The 18633-nt window shown below is 37.4% G+C and overlaps 1 protein-coding gene across 1 annotated transcript; it reads right to left on the bottom strand.

The window, feature by feature from the left end:
* Window positions 1-357: 357 nt before the first annotated feature.
* Window positions 358-1046, bottom strand: LOC122024361. The gene has a single exon (XM_042582973.1). It carries the CDS (start codon window positions 983-985, stop codon window positions 497-499), a length of 489 nt encoding a protein of 162 aa, XP_042438907.1. The 5' UTR covers window positions 986-1046; the 3' UTR covers window positions 358-496.
* Window positions 1047-18633: the final 17587 nt, after the last annotated feature.

Genomic DNA, 18633 nt, shown 5'->3' with positions numbered 1-18633 from the left:
ACATATTTAATTTTCCCTTATTCAGTAAGTTTTATGATCTAGTTAAACGAGCATGTATCATGTTTCAAGTAATAGATAGTAAAAGTCAAATTTTATATGCCTGAATGTTAGCATGTTCACATGTTTTGTTTATATTATTAAGTTTTAAAATTAAAATAGATTTTTTTTTCTTCCGCTGCAATGATTTCATATGCATGTATGTATGTTCGTGAAATGTCGCCTTTATCGTGCCAGGGGAAGAGAAAGAGTGGGCGTTACAGGAAATAAGCACAATATTATATCCATTGAACTACAGCATCATATCCAATAGTTAGCCCCAAATTTTTAATCCATCGGATAAAAAGGGCTACAGTGTGCTAATGTAAATGAGGACGAGCGCAAGAGGTCTGAAATTTGTTATATGATAATAGAGTACCACATTTTACAAACCGAATTATTGGATGCAGTCGGTCCACGGCCCTAATGTGTTGCCACCGGCGGCGATCCTAACCTTGATTCACGACAAGCTCAGGTACACGGCGGCGGTGATTCCCACGGCGTACACTCCCATAATCCTAGCTATCACCTCCCCTCCGGCCCTCGTCGCCACCCCGAGGCCGGCAATCCCCGCGACACCGATGGGAACACCGCGGAGCACCGCCCGCCCTGCTCCGGCTAACACAGCATCCCTGAATAGATCCACCGCGAAGGCCCGGAACTCAGCCCGTGCAAGGTCGTCAGAAGCGCCAGGGAGAACCCTTCGGATGGTCGCATCGACCTGAGCACGGCCGGGGGGCTTGGGGACCCATCTCCCTACGAGGGTGATGCCCCCGGAAATCAAGCCGTAGAGGCCGGCGGCCGCTTCGACAAGCTGGTAGCGGCGGACACCCGGGAAGGCGTGCTGCGCCTCCGACAGGCAGCGGTCATAGACGGCCTCGCAGGCGGCATCAAACTCCGGAGAGGAACTCAGCACTCGCTCCACACGCTTCGATGCGTTTAGCCCCATTTCGATCTTCCAACGTAACGACAAATCAGTAAGAGGGGGATGGGCAGGAGGATTTCACTTAAAGGACTCCTTAAATTACAAATTCACCCAAATAATTTATGAAATTATTATTTGAATCTCTATGTTACTCGAGTTCATATATTATAGAAAAAATTTACCCTTTTAAAAAACAATAAATAAACATGTTTACTCTTGATATTTTATAGTATGATTAATAATTAAAAAATATATTTAAAAAGGTTATTTACATATAAATAAATTAATAATTTTGTATATAGATATAATAGTCAACATTTGATATCATAGATGATATTATTATTTATATAAATTTAAATTAATTATCATTCTAGCATAATAATACTCAATAATATTTATATTTTTATATCACAAAATGAAAACAATACAAAATTTCTATTAATACAATACTAATAATAGCATTTAATCTCAAAAATATTCCCTTAGTTCACAAGATGACTCACTTTAAAAGTCAATAAAACAGCTGACGTAGTGGAAGCTATTGAAACCTTTGATTCGAACACAAATATCGAAAATAATCTTCTAAAGATCTATTGATTCCATAAAATACTAGGTAATAGATATCTAAAAACTCATCATTTTGAAGAAAAGAAATGATAAAATATTATTGATAAAAAACTAACTCAAAAATAACTAAATACAAATTTAAATAGTCTCATAATCCTAACCCTAACTATGCAAAAGATGAAATAACCTAAATCACAAATAGTCTAAAAGATAATAAACACAAAGATTAAAAATCTTCTCAGCATCCAAAAAAACTTTAAATGATGCATCTAATAAATAACTATAGATCTCTAAACATATTTCAATTTGATATATTATAGGTTCTATAGTTTAATCGGAGTCAAAAATTATAGTCTCTCAAAGTGTCTACTAATCTTGCTCTGATCTTACTACGATCCCAATAATCTCATTGATCCTTCTTTGATTCCACTAAAAAAAATATGATCATGTATTATCTAAGATTGATTTGGTGCTCCAGATCGCAGGATCATGCTATCCTATAATCTAGGATCGTGATTTTGCAAACTAGTCATTAACCATTTGTTGGTGCTAGAAGCACTAGATAATTAAATCTGTATTTTGATATTTGTAAAGGTTCAAAGTTAAGGGTTATTGTAATCTAACAAAGTTAACTAAGTGTGCATGAATATCCTAGTTATGGTTAGACAAAGAAATCCCAATCAAGTGGACTGGTACGGAAGTTCTGGTCGAATGGACTGGGTAGAAGTCTTGGCAGATTGAGGATGTCAAGAAGAAGTCCTAGAAGTTGAGGACACTAGACGGAAGCCCTGGGGTCACGGACATTAGACAGAAGTCTAGACGGGTTGAGAATCGAACATCTAGTAGGAAGTCCTTAAGGTCAAGATCGGATGGTGAGTAAAATTTCAAACAGGTCTGGATGACTAGATATTTGGCAACAGGTAAACTCTTCTAAGAGGAATAGCTAAAGATGTATTCCCTGTTGAGGAAATAGTAGACATCAGTCCGATCTAGGATTTCAGCAAAATTTGAAAGTTAGGACCGGACAGTCCAAACACTGTCAAATCATTCTATTTCATATTATTGTATTTTCTGTGCTAATTCTGTGATATAGAAGTCAAAAGGTCTGGAAGAGCTCATCCAGGTGCCTAGAAGGGATCCTCCTAAGCTAATATAGGTGCCTGGAAGGGATCCCGGCACCCTAATCACCTCGACTCATAGTAGGATGAGGTGGCAGCCTTTGATTGGTAGGCGCACATTAGCATCCAAGTACTTGGAAGAGATCCAGGCGCTTGGGATGGGATAGGCTCAACCAGGATAGAACTTCATCGAGAATTCGTCGAGAACTCACCAAGTCTGGGATCAAGGTGTCTAGAAGGGATTTAGGTGCCTAGAAGTGGATAAGCTGTGATGGTAATAGATCAGAGATGCTTTGATTGAGGCACTTAGAAGAGATCTAAGCGCCTGGATAAGGCTAGAAAAGATGGTCTCGATCAACAGCTTAGAATCAACTTTCACAAGTCCAAACTACTCTCCACTGCTCAAAAACTTTCTTACAATGGATAAACGCTACTCTCAGTCGTTGGTATACTTATCTTTATTTACTTACACTTTAAAATCTATATATGCTTGTAACATTCATGCTATTAGTGAATTTCCTAATGAAAGCACTCTATGAGTGCGAGCCTTGGACTATTAATTATCAGGTTGTGAACCAAGTAAAAATAAAAGGGTTAGCCTTGTGCTTATTTTCATTTTGTTATTTTTGTTGCGTATTCTTGTATTGTTCAAAAAGTGAAAAAACAACATGCTCTATTCACCCCCTCTGGCAATTCTTTCGATCCTACAATGATATCAGAGTGGGGTCACTCTAAATTGGTGTAACCATCGTTCAATATTTTTTTTCGATGTTTTCATCATTTCATTGTCAATCAAAATCAGTACAATCACCCCTTATAATAAATCTTTTTTCTCGCTCATATTTTTTTATTTCTCGAAGTTGATGTAACACCACTCAAGTTTCTTTTTCATATAATCTTTCTCCTACACTACTTATCTAAGACCAAGTTTTGGTATATTTTGTGTCATTTTTTTATTGTGCAAGAGTTACTTTAAATGTCCTATCAAGAAGATACAATTCCACTCGACCACCACTCTTCTCTAGCAAAGACTTCGGCGAATAAATGGGTCGGATGGAATTCCACCTAAAATCCCAGGTGGAAATGTGGATCGTTATCCAAACTAGGTTAGCACTATCTCGTAATGGAAATGGAGTACCCGATGGGATGTGAGAACTAGGATCCACATCTAATGGAGAGAATCGAGATGGATGCAAAGGCTACTCAAACCCTCTAGTGCAGCTTAAGCAAAGAAGAGTTGAACCGGGTTAGACTATTCAAAAGTGCCAAAGATCTTTGGGACAAGCTAATTAGGCTACATGAAGGGTCCTCCGACACAAAGTAAGTAAACATGATTTAATATTTAGCAAACTGTATAATATTAAAATGCAGGAAGGAGAATCGGTAGGTCAACTGCACACCCGGATTCAAGACCTACTCAAAGGTCTACATTCAATTAGATAAAAAGTAGAAAATCATGGCATCATAAGGTATACCCTAAATGTTTTTCCAAGGAATACTTTATTGGCATCTATGGTAGAAGCTTATAAAGTTTCCAAGGATCTTTCTTCCATTAGGTTAGATGAATTATTTTCCAAGTTTGAATTGCTTGAACAAATTAATGCATACCATGCCAAAAAAGGGATTATTTTACTTGTAAAAAAAATCAAATGAAGGAACCAAAATACCAGTCCTGATTCAAGCCCGAGTCTGAAGATGAATATGAAGATGATGACAAAATCACCACCAAACTAGTCAATCTAGTTTGGAAACAATACAAAAAGAAAAAAGGATTCACCAAACACGAAATCAAGAAGGTGATCTAAATGAAGGGAAACAAGTCAGGACCAAGCCAAACTCTAAAAGGAAAGTTAGAGGTAACATGCTATGGGTGCAACCAAAAGAGACATTTCAAGGCAGAATGTCCAAATCTAAAAGACACCAAAAAGCAAAGAAGAAAGAAGACACTACAAGCAACGTGGATGAATCTTCGTCAAAAGACTTAGACAAAGAAGAACAAAATCAAGTAAGCCTCCTTGCACAACTGGCATGAGAACAAGTAATCGAGACCGAGTCTAAGACAAAATCTAAAACTGAGCCTGAGTCAAGCCACATATTCGTATCCGATTTAGAAGGTTCCAACACCATTGTAAGTCCTGCTTTAGTTGAAAAGTTATATAATATGATTTCCTGATGCGAACCTCGACGAACAATGCCGCGAGACCCAACAACAATAAGATTGAAACTCAGTTCCGGGATCGTCCAAAGGAGGTTTCAGAGGGATGGAATATTGACCCGTTGATTATAGAGAATCAAGAACCAATATTATGAGAACAATGGAGAATATCGACCCAATGATTATAACAAAACCAAGAACCGATATTATAAAAGTGTTGAGAATTATAAGTGCTCACCCGTAATCCCTGCAGAGTTGCTGAAGAACAACAAGGAGGCAAACTCTCTCAAAATATAATGTTTTCTACCCTCTTTGATATCTACTCAAGACATTATATAGAACTAGAAATGGTAGTTTCCAAGGCATGGAAAGAGAAGATAATGAATGCAGGTCTTCATGCACACTCCCTTTCCAACAAATGGTAGTTTCCAATGCATGGAAAGAGAAGATGATGAATGCAAGTCTTTATGCACACTCCCTCTAGCTTTCCTCCAACTTGGGAATTCGTCCAAAATGTAGGTGGCATTAAATGGCACACCAATTCCAACCAGAATGATGTGTTTTCCCACCATTCTAGTATGGTATTTGGCTAGGAACATGTTGCATCATGATATTCCATTCTTCCGCAGCTAATTGACCCATTTTAGGGTCGACTTGTATGAAGTTGATCATTCGGCATGGCATCCCGACTGTAACTCCATAGCCTGCCCTTCCAAGATATGAGAAGTCAATGCTTGTACAACATGTTGAACTTGCTTGACCTCTGTTTTCATTATCAGCTCAGCTGGCACGTGCAAGTCCCCTTCATGCTCCTCGTGGTTCGGGATGTACATCTCGACTTGTAGTCATGTCTCATTGGCTTGGAGTTGATCCGGAGTTGTATCATTTCCTATTTGACTCATAAATTGGCTAAGTCCAATGTTCATGTCAAGTTACTCTAAAAGAAGGTAAAATCCCTTAAGGAGGAGACTAACCCAAGTTCTTTGACTAAACCAGTTCAAAGTGAAACTTAAACTCAAATTCAACAACTTGAGGAAGAAAATTCCACTCTAAAAGATTAAGTCAAAGAAGTTAAGGATTCATTGGAATGGTTCACTTTAGGTTCCAAAAATCTTGATATGATTCTTGGAAAACAAAGGGTATACAATCAATCCGGACTAGGATATAAGGCTAAGTCTCATTTCAAATCATATTTATCAATTGTTAATTGAACCACTAGAAATCAAGTCCAAACATGGGTCCTCAAATCAAACTTGATTAATCAAATTGAATCAAACCAATATTGGATTCCCAATGGTTAAATTCATTACATTGATAGACCTTTTCGATGTTATGATCCAAGAGGAGCCAATAGAAAATCCTTTTTTTTTTATTATTAGATAAACTTGTATGTTTGTTTGATAACAAAAAATCTCAACACGCTTATTTTTATGCTTGACTTAGAATGGTTAGTTTAGATTTAGGCTTGATTAAGGCATGCCCAACCAAGTGCTAGGGTGAGGCAAGGATAGTACATTAGGAAAGCTTGATTTAGAGAGTCAAGTAGGGTAAGACATATCCTATTTGGTCTACTTTGCTAAGTGAAACTAACCGAAACTATCTTGCTACATTTTAGACTAGTTAGGCCAAGGATTTTCAAGAAAAAAAAATTAAGTGTATAATTTTTTAAAATGATTTTGTCTAGAAATGCTCGTTGCTCTGATACACAAAAAGACTCTTATGTCTTGCCACATCCTAGAGCCAAATTTTTTGAATGTATACTTAATTGAATAATTATTAAACTTGAATTTAACTCAAACGTCAATTAATTCTTAGAATTCAAATTAAATTAATAAAGATAAAATTAATAACTATCTCACATAATCTATAAGGTAACTTATTTGAAAACTTAGAAAATGATAAGATGGATATTAGGACTAATTTAAAATTAGCTTAATCAATTTACAATATAACTTAATTAACTAAACCACTTATTCCAACTAATTCAAATACAAATAAATTTAATAATCCCTTCATTAATCAAACTTAAACTAATTAATTAAACTTAAACTAATCAATTAAACTTAAACTAATTAATTAATTAATGGCAACTTAATTGATTCAAATTTAACTTAATTAATTAAACTTGACTTAATCTAATTTAATCAACTTAATTTATCTATCATACTTAAATCTAATTTATTTATTTAATTAATCTAAGTAAATCTAATTACCAAATCAATTTAACTTAATTCAAAGTAATCAACTAATTTACTTAAATTAACAAATTTAACTAATTTACTTAACTTAATTAAATTTAACCTAATTTAACTAAATTAATTCAACTTAATTTTATTTAACTTATCCCATCAAACTTAACTAGACTTAAGTCTAATTTAATTAGAACCAATAAAATTAAATGAACTAATTTATTTAATTTAAATAAAATAAGTTAATCTAACTTAATTAACTAATTTATTTAACCTAATTAATTCAAATTGAACTTAATTATCCTAATTAATTCAAATTTACCTATTTTTTAATTTAAAATTAATTCGTAAAATCGATCTAACTTAAACTAAATCAAGATAACCTAATCTTACTTAAATTAATTTAAAAAATTTTCTTTGTTAGATGAAGTTAATGAACCCAGGTGCCTATATCAAATATAAGCACCACGCACCGCCCCTATAGAGGCGCCTGAATCCAACTCAAGCACCCCAAACCACTTCCTGATGCACCCACGGTTTTCATCTTGGTGCCCATGGTTTTCTCCATTGAGTCACCTGAAACCAATCCAGGCACCCCAATAGTGGCATGCGTCTAGGCACCTGTATAGATACATGCGCTTGGAAATCGATATAAGAGGTGCTTGATACCACAGCTTACAATCGCCTCAACTTGGATATTTCCTCTGATTTCTTCCCCATTTTTGACCTCGATCCAAGTTCGGTCAGCTTAGGTCTTCTGTTTCTTTATAAAATTCCAAAAAATTCCAAGGTAACACCTGAAACTCCCTGATTAATTTTTTTATTACTTTGGTAGTTAGAAATACATTTATGTATTTATTATTGATAGGATTAAAAGAAAGACCACTAAGGTTAGTTCACTTAGTACTCCTAGAATAGACATTAGGTTTCCCAATTAGGAGCTTAGGAGTAGTTTTTTATCATTATCATTTAGATCACTACTTCCTAAGTCTATTGATAGGGCATTCTATCTAAGTTCATGGATTTCCACTTTAGAGATAGTTGACTATTATCAGCTGGGTAACCTTGTTTATTGTACTAGCCTGGTTAACTCAGAATTATGTGTCAAGATATATAATAACTTGGTCAAGGTTGATAACCTTACCTACATGACTAGGGTTGCAGGGAGGGACCTTATATTTATCCTACTATCATTATGGACCATTTGAAACTTAGACCTTCTACATGCCCCTTTTTATAATATCCTCCTAGGGAATTGCCATTTGGTAACTGCTGCTCCCATATTAGACTAGATAGGATGCATTCGTATTTCTTTGGGGAGGTGAGTGTACCTACAGTGACTCAATTTCATGCCCTCATACATAGAGTCTAGGACTATGCTCTATATAGAGTATTAGTAATTTGCATCTTACCCTTTTTTATGAAATATAAATCATATATCATCAAGAAAATAGTATAAATAAACACGTGTCCAAAGGTAGCCAATCGTTTCTAATGAAGTATTAGATCCAAGTAATTATCTAAGGTATGAACCCATCTAAGTCGGAACCATATATATGTATGCATACTCTCACTGTACCAACCTCCCAAAATACATCCATTGTCACAAATCCCAAAAGGTGTCAATCGTTCCTTGAGCTAACCAACTTCATTGGCCGAAACATCCAAGGTGGACTAGCAATCAGTCCACTATAATCATAGCCAATGGAGCCTATCAATAACTGTCCACTATCCCATCCCCATTCTCTAGATTGAGTCCATAGCAATCATCCCTAGGCCATCTATCCTCTATATCAGTCCCTACCAATGCTAGCCTCCATTTGTCTAAAGAGGGAAACTCCAACTCCTCTAATACTATGTGGTCCAACCCCTCTGATCATCCCTATATGTTGGCTCATGCATCACTAACCAATCATCCTGTGGCTGGTTATAGCACCCACTTTTAGCAAGTAGTCAGCTATCAATGGATTTGTTGTGTCTTTACCATGAGTCATTTGCTGCAGACAAGATAGATCATTCTGGTGTATCTATATATCCTCTTGGGCTTTTTGATAAAACCTTAGACATCAATAGGTTTGGTACATCTTTACCATGAGTCATTTGCTTATTATGGTATATCTATTCACCCTCTTAACCTTTTTGGCAAAGCCCCAGCCATCAATGGATTTGGCGCTTCTTTACCGTAGATGTTTGCTATGGACTAGATAGATCATTATGGTGGATCTATTCACCATTCTCATCCATGTCTCCCAATAAAGAAAAACAAAAGAAAAGAAATAAAAGTTTGCATCTCACAAATATGCTCTCGCCTCAAAGATATGTGAACTGCCTACAACAAAATAAAATGGGAGAACCCCTCTCAAGCCCTATTTGTAAAATACCAAAAATAGGCAAATGTTAATAAAGGAATTTTTGGAAATTTTTTGGAAATGTTTCGGAGCTCGTATGGACGAGTTAACGGGGACAAGAACGGGGTCCGGAAAAGCCTGTTTAGGCTACCCGATTTAAGCGAGGAAAAGATTATATATATATATCCTTTTATTTTTATTTCTTTATTTCTTTTCCTCTGCTTTTGTCGCCGAACCCGAGCCGTCCCGCACCCCTTTCCTTCTTCTCCCCGACGCCGCCGCGCGCCTTCTCCTTCGGTGCCCTAACCGCCGGCCACGGCGGTTCCTCCCTTTATCTTCTCCTATTCTCGGTGAAGCCGAGCTATTCTCCTCGGTCCTAGTTCTCCGACCGATTTCTCCTCTCGGGCTTGCGACCCCCTCGTTTCTCTCCTTCCCGGTGCACAACTTCAACCAAGGGCAGAGCCGAGCCCTAGTTTCCCGATTGCCAGCCACTCTCCTCGGTCGATCCTCTGTGCCGGCAACCGAGCCATAGCGCCGACTTCTTCCCGATGCCTTCTCTGCCCGAAGCCAATCACCTTTTCCTCGCTTGCCCTAGCGAGCCCTCCTCCGCCAACTTCTTCCACTGTGCCGAGCCCTAGCATTGGCCTCCTCCACTGAGCCATGCCCTAGATTCACCGCCGGCCACCTCTGCCCTAGCCTCTTCACCGCTGCACACTGCCGCCCCAGTTGCTGATGCCCTCACTGATCTCTCTGTCAGTTTGATCGAGCCGACACCGTGTTTCCATTTTTCTGTGTCGTGTCTTAGCAGTGATTGAAGGTGAGGGTTTAGAGTTGGTTTTTCCTTTTTGTGCTTTGTTTTGTGTTCTACCGTGAGCAATACTATGTTGGGTGGTCTCTGATTGTAGGGTCCTGGTCTCCAACAGCGGCTACTCCTTTTGGCGGCACAATCCCTAATTGTGGATTAATAACAGTGGCTGTGAGAGTAGGTAAGGTTTATTGGGTATCTGGATTAAGCATTTGCTTAGTTGTAGATCGTAGTGTACTTGATTTTTGTTAGATGATTATTCATGTGTCGGTTGATTAGGTTTATGTGTTTTTGGAATTAGGGTTTTTGCCCTAATTTAGGGTTAAAGAATTTATTTAGCTATTTATAGGAATTTAGCTAAATAATCGTATATGTTTGGTATTACAAGACTTTGACGCGAGACGAGTATCTCGGAGTCAGATTTGGACCATTTTATCGGAGGCGGGTACTTTTGACTTTTTGTCTTTGATATGCTTAGTAATGAAATTAACATGTTGCATTAATTGTGTTTCTTATCTGTTTCGGTTAATCACTACCCAAATCTTGGTACGTGCTTGATTGATTGATTGATTGATTTGCATATCAATTGTACCTGCTGAGTGTTGGACTCACCCCGCCTCCATTGTTGATATTTTCAGGTTGATGCTGTCAGGAGAGAGTTCCAGTTGCTGGTCCCTGCAGACCTCGAGGATATGATTAGTCTTTTGGTTTTTTCTTTCATAGACTATGTTTTAAACTTGTTTTGTTTTTGGATTATTCTACTTATGGACATGGTACAGATTTTATTATGTCGATGGATTTGGATTTGGATTTTATTCTACTACATGCCTGCCTAGACGGCAGAAGAGGTGAGTTCATCGGTTTTGAGCTTTACGAGTGTAGTTGAGTAGGGTGGTTTTCGAGTCAGAGTATTACTACTTTGTTTGATATATATAACTGCGTGGATGTTTGTGTGGTTGTGTTATATTTATTATTATTATTCCAGCCGCATGTGGCTGAGGTATGGAGATATGTAGAAAGTTTCAGATTGTCCGCCGTACAGGGGAGATGCTGCCGAAATTTCTTCGGACGGGGACTCCTTTGGGGCGTGACACTATTAGTGTACAATCCCACCTTATGCACCAAAATGTACCTCACTCACTCTCGAACAAATGATGCCCCATCCCCACAAAAAATAAATATGGGACCACCTCACTAAGCCTGATGCGTGATCTCCCCACTAGCTCCCAAGTCGATGTAGCTCCCGTAGATGCTCTAATTGGCTCATTGCTAGAAGATCTCCAAAGAGGTGCTCCATCCAAGTGTTATGGCTCCAAAGAAAACTCCTGACTCATGCATCAAAGGAAAATTGATTTTTTTTACACCTATCTAGGCCTAGCATAGCGCCCGGTCTAAGTATCTTTTTTTTTGGATACCTATTTAGAGCTTGTGTAGCACCATGTCTGAGTAAATATCCAAAGAATGCTATACATCGGTTTGGATTTTCCTAAATACAATATCTCCCTCAAATGCCTCACTCTCAAAACATAAATGATTGCGAGCTTGCCAGACATAGTAAATCCTAGCAACCATAACATCATGACATGGTCGCATCAGCATCCCTATCCTCGGTAATGGAGTACAAATACCCATAGCATCCTCCAGTATGTAGTATCTCATGTGTCATTATTAGAGTGTATACTAAAAGTTTAACTTTTTGAAAATATTTATTTTGAAATAAGAATCACATTGGTCAAATATCTACATTTATGTTAAGTGTAGTTGTCCATTTAATTTATATTGTAGATAACATGGTGTGAGGAGACACACAAAAGATCATGTTATCAGTTCCTTATAAATTATAAATAGTAGCTCACAACCAAGATGGAATGAGACAAACCATTGGAGTGGTTGTAGTGTAATTTGGTATTAGTTTATCTTGACTATAAAATTACACTAGTACACTATGAGTGTATTGAGCAGGACCATTTGAGGTAGTTTCTTTTTATACTGACTATATAAAAGAAAAAAAATCTCTGTTATTATTGAAGTGCGTACTCTTAATCATGATATAATAACAAGCACGTATATTTAATATTTATTTCTTTAATTTATCAAAGAGCGCGATTTAGTTCGTTAAATCAATAGGCCCGATAAGTTGGGAAATGATATTATTTATATGGTATATTGTGATTATAGAATGAAATTATGTCCTAGTAATCTAGGTTGATGATGTCCCCATAAGGAGCTCATAAGGATTGTCATGTAAACCCTACAGGTGGACTTAGTCTGACATGACAATAAGGTTGAGTGGTTAGTTCTACTCTTGGAGCTAGATATTAATTAAGTGAGTTGTCAGTAACTAATTTAATTAGTGGGCATTTAATATCTTAAACACAGGGAGACTAACACACTCATGATAAGAAAGAGCCCATATTGTAATATGAGATTGGTGCGGTAGTGCAATAATAACTCTTTAGTGGCATGAGTTATTATTGATGAACTTGAGTTGGGTGTTAGGGGCGAACACGGGAAGCTCAAGCTCATCGGGAGACCAAAACCAATTCCTCCTCTCGGTTCCAATTGTAGCCTCTTATTTATAAAGTCTGATATCCACCTAAAACCCAACTTCTTACCCATCTTGAAATGGTCGGCCAAGCTTAGCTCGGAGCCCAAGCTAGGGCCGGCCAAATCATACCAAGATGGGAGGTAAGTTGTGGTCGACCTAGCTTGGAGCCCAAGCAAGGGTGGCCGGCCACATTGAAAGAGGGAGTTTTAAATTTTGAAATCTTTCCTATTGTGGGAACCATGATTTTAAAAGAGAGTTTTAAAAATTTTAAATCTTTCCTTTTATAGCCTTCTACAAAGGATTAAGAGAAAGGTTTTTAATCTTTCTTTATTTGTAGTTTAAAAGGAAGAGATTTTAATTTTGATAAAACTTTCCTTTTTTGTAATCATCCACATATTTTAAAAGAGAGATTTTAATTTCTAAAATTTTCCTTTTATAACCAACCATGAAGGGATTTAAAAGTAAACAATAGAACAAGAAGGATAGACATAAAGGAATTCAAAGAGAATATGAAAGCATTAGGGTAATCAACATGAAGAATACAATCAAATAATGTATCAAAACCTCGCCCAAATATCCAACACTCAACTCTCTTTACATATTCTCAATACAATATACATTAACAACTATAACATCTCCAAAATACATGTATGTATTAACAACTAACTCATGAGAATCTCTCAATAACAATGTAAAATGAGTATACATCAATCTTTCCATGGAGACGTTCCTTCTTGTTCATCACTAACAAAATAACAAATGCTTGAGAAATTTTTTTCCTCTCTTTTTATTTTTTTTCAACTTTTTTTTTTGATGTTTTTTTTTCTTTTAGTACATAGAGAGATTTTTTTTTTCACAAACATTCGTCCATACAAATTCGCTTCCCCCCACACTTAAACTTGTCTATCTCGGACAACACAACAAATCATCTAAAACTCAACAATAGGGGGCTTAAAAAATAAACCAATAAAGATGTGACAATGAAAATGTAACTCATCATGCAATCACCCAATGCTCTCATCAAAGGACTAGGGAATGAATGAATCGATAAAAATATGATAGTGAAAATATAATGACAATGAGAAGATATGACAAGGGAAGTACAATAAAACATGAAAGCAATAGGTGAAATGCTTACTGGTAAGAACAACAAAGTATAGAAACAACTAAGAGATGAATAAGAAAATTTGCCTCTATCATATTCATGCAAGCTTATGTTACCATAATTTCAAAAAGAATCAAAGCAAGTTCTAGAGTGTCAAGTATCACAAGTGCTATCACACACAAGAGGATTAAGGATAAGCATGGAAGCAACCTCACTAGGTGAATAACAAAATATCATGCATAATCTAATAAGATAGAGTCCTGTTACTTAGAGTCCTAGAGCCAATCATTTGATGATTATATTATGGACTTGTTGTATCATATTCTTATATAAATAAAGGCATTTATTTTTGGTTATTATACCTACTTGTATTGGTGCCAAATAAACTGAGTATAATAACGTCCTTGAGTAGAAAATTCTTACCTATATCAATCGGTTAGTTGAACCGATAGTGAGATGACATAGGGAACACTACTCTTAATCATTCCTAGTCGAGTATTAACATTCAGGGATAATGTTAATGCGACGAGACTAGCATGTAGGTCAACTCGATGACTTGATCTCACAAGTCATGGATATAGAGATATCAAGTTGACACATTGGTATACATTGGAGAATGTATACTGAATGACCCGCCATGAGAAAGTATCATGGATTGTTATATGAGTGTCATATACTTTCTCATGTGGCTATTAGTATGACTACTAGTCCTTAGACCTGAAGTCACCATGGATCCCTACATAAGGAGTTATGTACTTTGGTGTCGTCAAACGTCACCCGTAACTGGGTGGACTATAAAGGCGATTACTGGGTATGTAACGAATTATGCAAAGGGATGTGAGTGATGTAGATGGGATCTATCCCTCCTATATGACGAGAGAGACATCGATATTCTTGATAGAGTGAGACCACGAAGTGCATGGCCGCATCAAATGAGTCAATATGAGATATTGAGCTCATTTGATTTAGTGAGTCTACTTGGAGTTCAAGATTTAGATTGGTCAGAGGATGACACGGTCTATGCCTCACATTGATCAATCTAGATGTCTAGGATAGAAGGACACTTGTCATATATTGTGAGGAGTCACAATTAATAGTCACAAGGTGATGTTGGATCTCAACATTCTTGTAACTTGGGTAGTAATGATGTGCTGCTAGATACCGCTCATTACTTATGCTCCTAAATGGGTTTAGGGGCATTGCCAACGTTACAAGAACCTATAGGGTCACACACTAAGGATAATTAGATGGACGTTAGGTTCATATGATGAACCAAGAGGATTAGATTCATGTGATGAATCAAATTGGATTAAAAGTAATCCTAATTGGGCTAATTGAGCTGGACTCAAGTTGATTCATGTGTTCAATGAGTCTAATTTTGATTATGACTCATTGAATCAATTTAATTAAATGAATTAGATTCATTATATTAAATTGGTTTGAATTAAATGGTTGGATTAGATCAACTATGAGAGAGATTAAGTCAAGTTTGACTTGACTTGAGAGGAAGAGGAAAAGTCAAGTTTGACTTTACTTTATGCCACCTCATTGGTGAGTTGACATTAAGTGGACCAATGATGATGCTCCACATCATCATGGTTACTTAAGTGCCACCTCATGGGAGTTACCAAGAGTTGTGACTCTTGGTATCCCATGGGGGTTACAAACCACATAAGTGTGGCCGGCCACTTTATTGGATGAAATGAGTTTAATTTTTGTGTGAGTAACTCCATCATCTTCTTCCTCAAGCTCTCCTTCTCCTATCCTCTTCTCCTTGGCCGAACCACCTAGGTGCTAGCACACCTATTGTTTGGTCTTCTCCACCTAATTAGTTCGTGTGGATACGCATAGAGAGTTGTCTACCTTGACAACCTGAGATCCGGCATCTCCTTGGACAAGCGGGACTCGCGAAGGACACGCTACGAGGGTAAAACTCTTTAACATATAGTTCTAGTGTAGACCTATAGGTTGGTAAACTCGTACTCGTAGTTTTTTGAAAGTTTTATTCTTCGCACGGATCTGGTGGCGGGGTTTCGGGGTTTCCGCGAGGCGAAAAAGCGGTTTTCGCGGCCCGAAAGACCCAACAGTGGTATTAGAGCCACGTGCGAAGCGAGTACGAGTTTAATTTGATTTTTTATGAAAAATATAGATTCTGTAACTTTCTATAATTTTATGGTTTTTATGGTTTTTATGTGTATTTTTTTCGTAGAAGAGAAGCACAAGTGTTTCGACACTTGTAGGCTTTGACTACCGAGAAGATTTTTCTAAAACGGCAAGGTTTCGCCCCAAAACGTTTGGGACAGCGGGCTAAGGTGCTGTAGGATCACTTAGGGACACTCGTGATAATTATATCGCGGGTAGGGGCACTGCCCCTGGCCCCGCAAGGGGATTCGTTCCGCGATTGCGTCCGAAAACCGCTAAACGGGACCGCCGGGAATTTTTACTCGTAAAAATTGTAAAAATTATAGTAAAAATTGCATAAAATTATAGAAAATACATAATTTAGAATTATGTATAATTTTTGATAGTCATGGCCCAAAAAGACCCAATTGGATTGGTATATTTGTGTTGTAATTCATATTACGGCATGCGCGCCGTCATTTGTATTGTGTGTGCTGTATATTTGATACGCGACCTATGCGTCGTGCCTTTCTCCATTTATTCTTGTTGTAAATTAGTTTAGACTCGAATGTAACTCGAGTTTCAAAATTGTAATGTACAAAATTAGAGTGGTGGAAGGTTCACTCGAGACGGAGTTACGAGAAGGGCGTGAGCAACACAAGGTGGTCAAAGGGAGGAGCTTGAGAAGTTGTTGACCTTAGGTTGACCATCCGATCTTCTCATTGGCTTGAGAAGATTGTAGTAGGGCCATGACTAATCACAAATAATATAATTAATTGCTTGTGTGTGTGTATTTGATGCATGCTAGTAAAGTAGTTAATTAGCGCCTTAACGATTCGATTCGATCAATCGTGTATATGATACATCTTGACGATTAGATTAGATCTAAGTCACGCACATGATGCACCTCCTCTACGATTAGATTAGATCTAAATCGAGTATATGATACACATCGTCGATTAGATTAGATCTAAATCGCGTCAACTCTAAAATGCCTACCATGTCGTGATACCTATCACTACCTCGATCACATGTGTTGTTGAATCTGCTAAAACAGAACAACACATATTATCTTGGTAAGGTACGGAGGGACAATCTTGGTCCTGCCTATCAACGCATGGGTGAGTACAACTCAATTAGATTGATTAACTAGTTAACTCGGTTCGATCGAGTAAAACTATAGGCATATTTCCAATAGTTGGAATATAGGACATAATCACATTTATATTAATTCTTGGGCGTATTAGCCAAAGCTAACTCAAGTTTTAATATAACTTTGGATAATGATCCTATAAACAAGAGTTGCATAGAGATGTAATTGGTAAATTGTTACCTACCGATCATACTAAGTCTTGGGCGATTTATCCAAAGCTAACTCAAGGCGTAGTATGATGTGGATCTTGTCCCACACGAATTATAGCTAGTTGGTTAGAATCTAGTAAGTGTGGTTTGACCACATCACTCGCTTGATTCTACAAAATTATATAATTCAGTGGGAGCATCATTTAGTTAAAGGCCTAATTAAATGATTTAAAAGAATATGATATTTATTTTCTACATTTTCTGTTGTAGAAAACCATGACGTCGAATACGAACTCTTTCTCCTTGCGTTCTGTCCTTGAGAAGGACAAGCTCAACGGAGCAAATTTCCTGGACTGGTACAGGAACCTGAGAATAGTTCTCACCCAAGAACGTAAACTGTACGTTCTGGAGCAGCCCATTCTGGAGGCTCCTCCTGTCACTGCCATGCGAACTGACCGAGATGCTTACAAGAAGCATCAAGATGACGCATTAGATGTGTCCTTTCTTATGCTCGTGACCATGAACTCAGAGCTTCAGAAGCAACACGAGTTAATGGGTGCTTATGATATGGTTGAACATCTTCGTCAACTGTATCAAGGATAAGCAGGGCACTGGAAGAGGAACTGCATAGGTTACCTGGAAGATCTTAAGAAGAAGAGAAATAAGATTTCTACTTTAGGTATAAATGTTATAGAAGTCAACCTCTCTATTTTTTCATTGTGGGTATTAGATACCTGATGTGCTTCTCACATTTGTACTAATGTACAAGCGCTGAGAAATAGCAGAGCATTGACGAAGGGCGAGATAGACCTACGAGTAGGCAATGGAGCACGGGTTGCTGCTGTTGCTGTAGGGACTTATTTTCTATCTCTGCCCTCTGGGCTTGTACTAGAGTTGGATGATTGTTGTTATGTGCCTGCTTTAACTAAGAACATAATTTCAGTTTCTTGTTTGGACAAGAAAGGTTTATCTTTTATAATAAAGGACAAATGTTGTTCTGTTTATTTAAAAGATATGTTCTATTGTAGTGCACCTCTGATGAACGAACTCTAAATTCTAGACCTTGAAAACCCTATCTATAACATAAATACCAAGAGGTTCAAGTCAAATGACAGGAACCAAACCTATCTCTGGCACTGTCGCTTAGGTCATATAAATGACAAGCGCTTATCCCAGCTCCATAAGGATGGTTTGCTGGACTCATTTGATTTTGAATCTTATGAGACGTGCGAGTCATGCCTACTAGGCAAGATGACCAAGACTCCCTTTAGTGGGCACAGCGAAAGAGCGACTGATTTGTTAGGACTTATACATAGTGATATATGTGGCCCTTTCAATGTCACTGCTAGAGGCGGTTATAGGTACTTCATCACATCTACTGATGACTTTAGTAGATATGGTTATGTGTACTTGA

This window comes from Zingiber officinale, chromosome 9B (genome assembly GCF_018446385.1).
Source record: "Zingiber officinale cultivar Zhangliang chromosome 9B, Zo_v1.1, whole genome shotgun sequence".
Classification (NCBI taxonomy): domain Eukaryota; kingdom Viridiplantae; phylum Streptophyta; class Magnoliopsida; order Zingiberales; family Zingiberaceae; genus Zingiber; species Zingiber officinale.
This window is presented reverse-complemented; position numbering and strand designations above follow the sequence as displayed.

Coding starts and splice junctions, on each gene's coding strand:
- LOC122024361 (XM_042582973.1), bottom strand. CDS start 985: ATGGGGCTAAACGCATCGAAGCGTGTGGAGCGAGTGCTGAGTTCCTCT.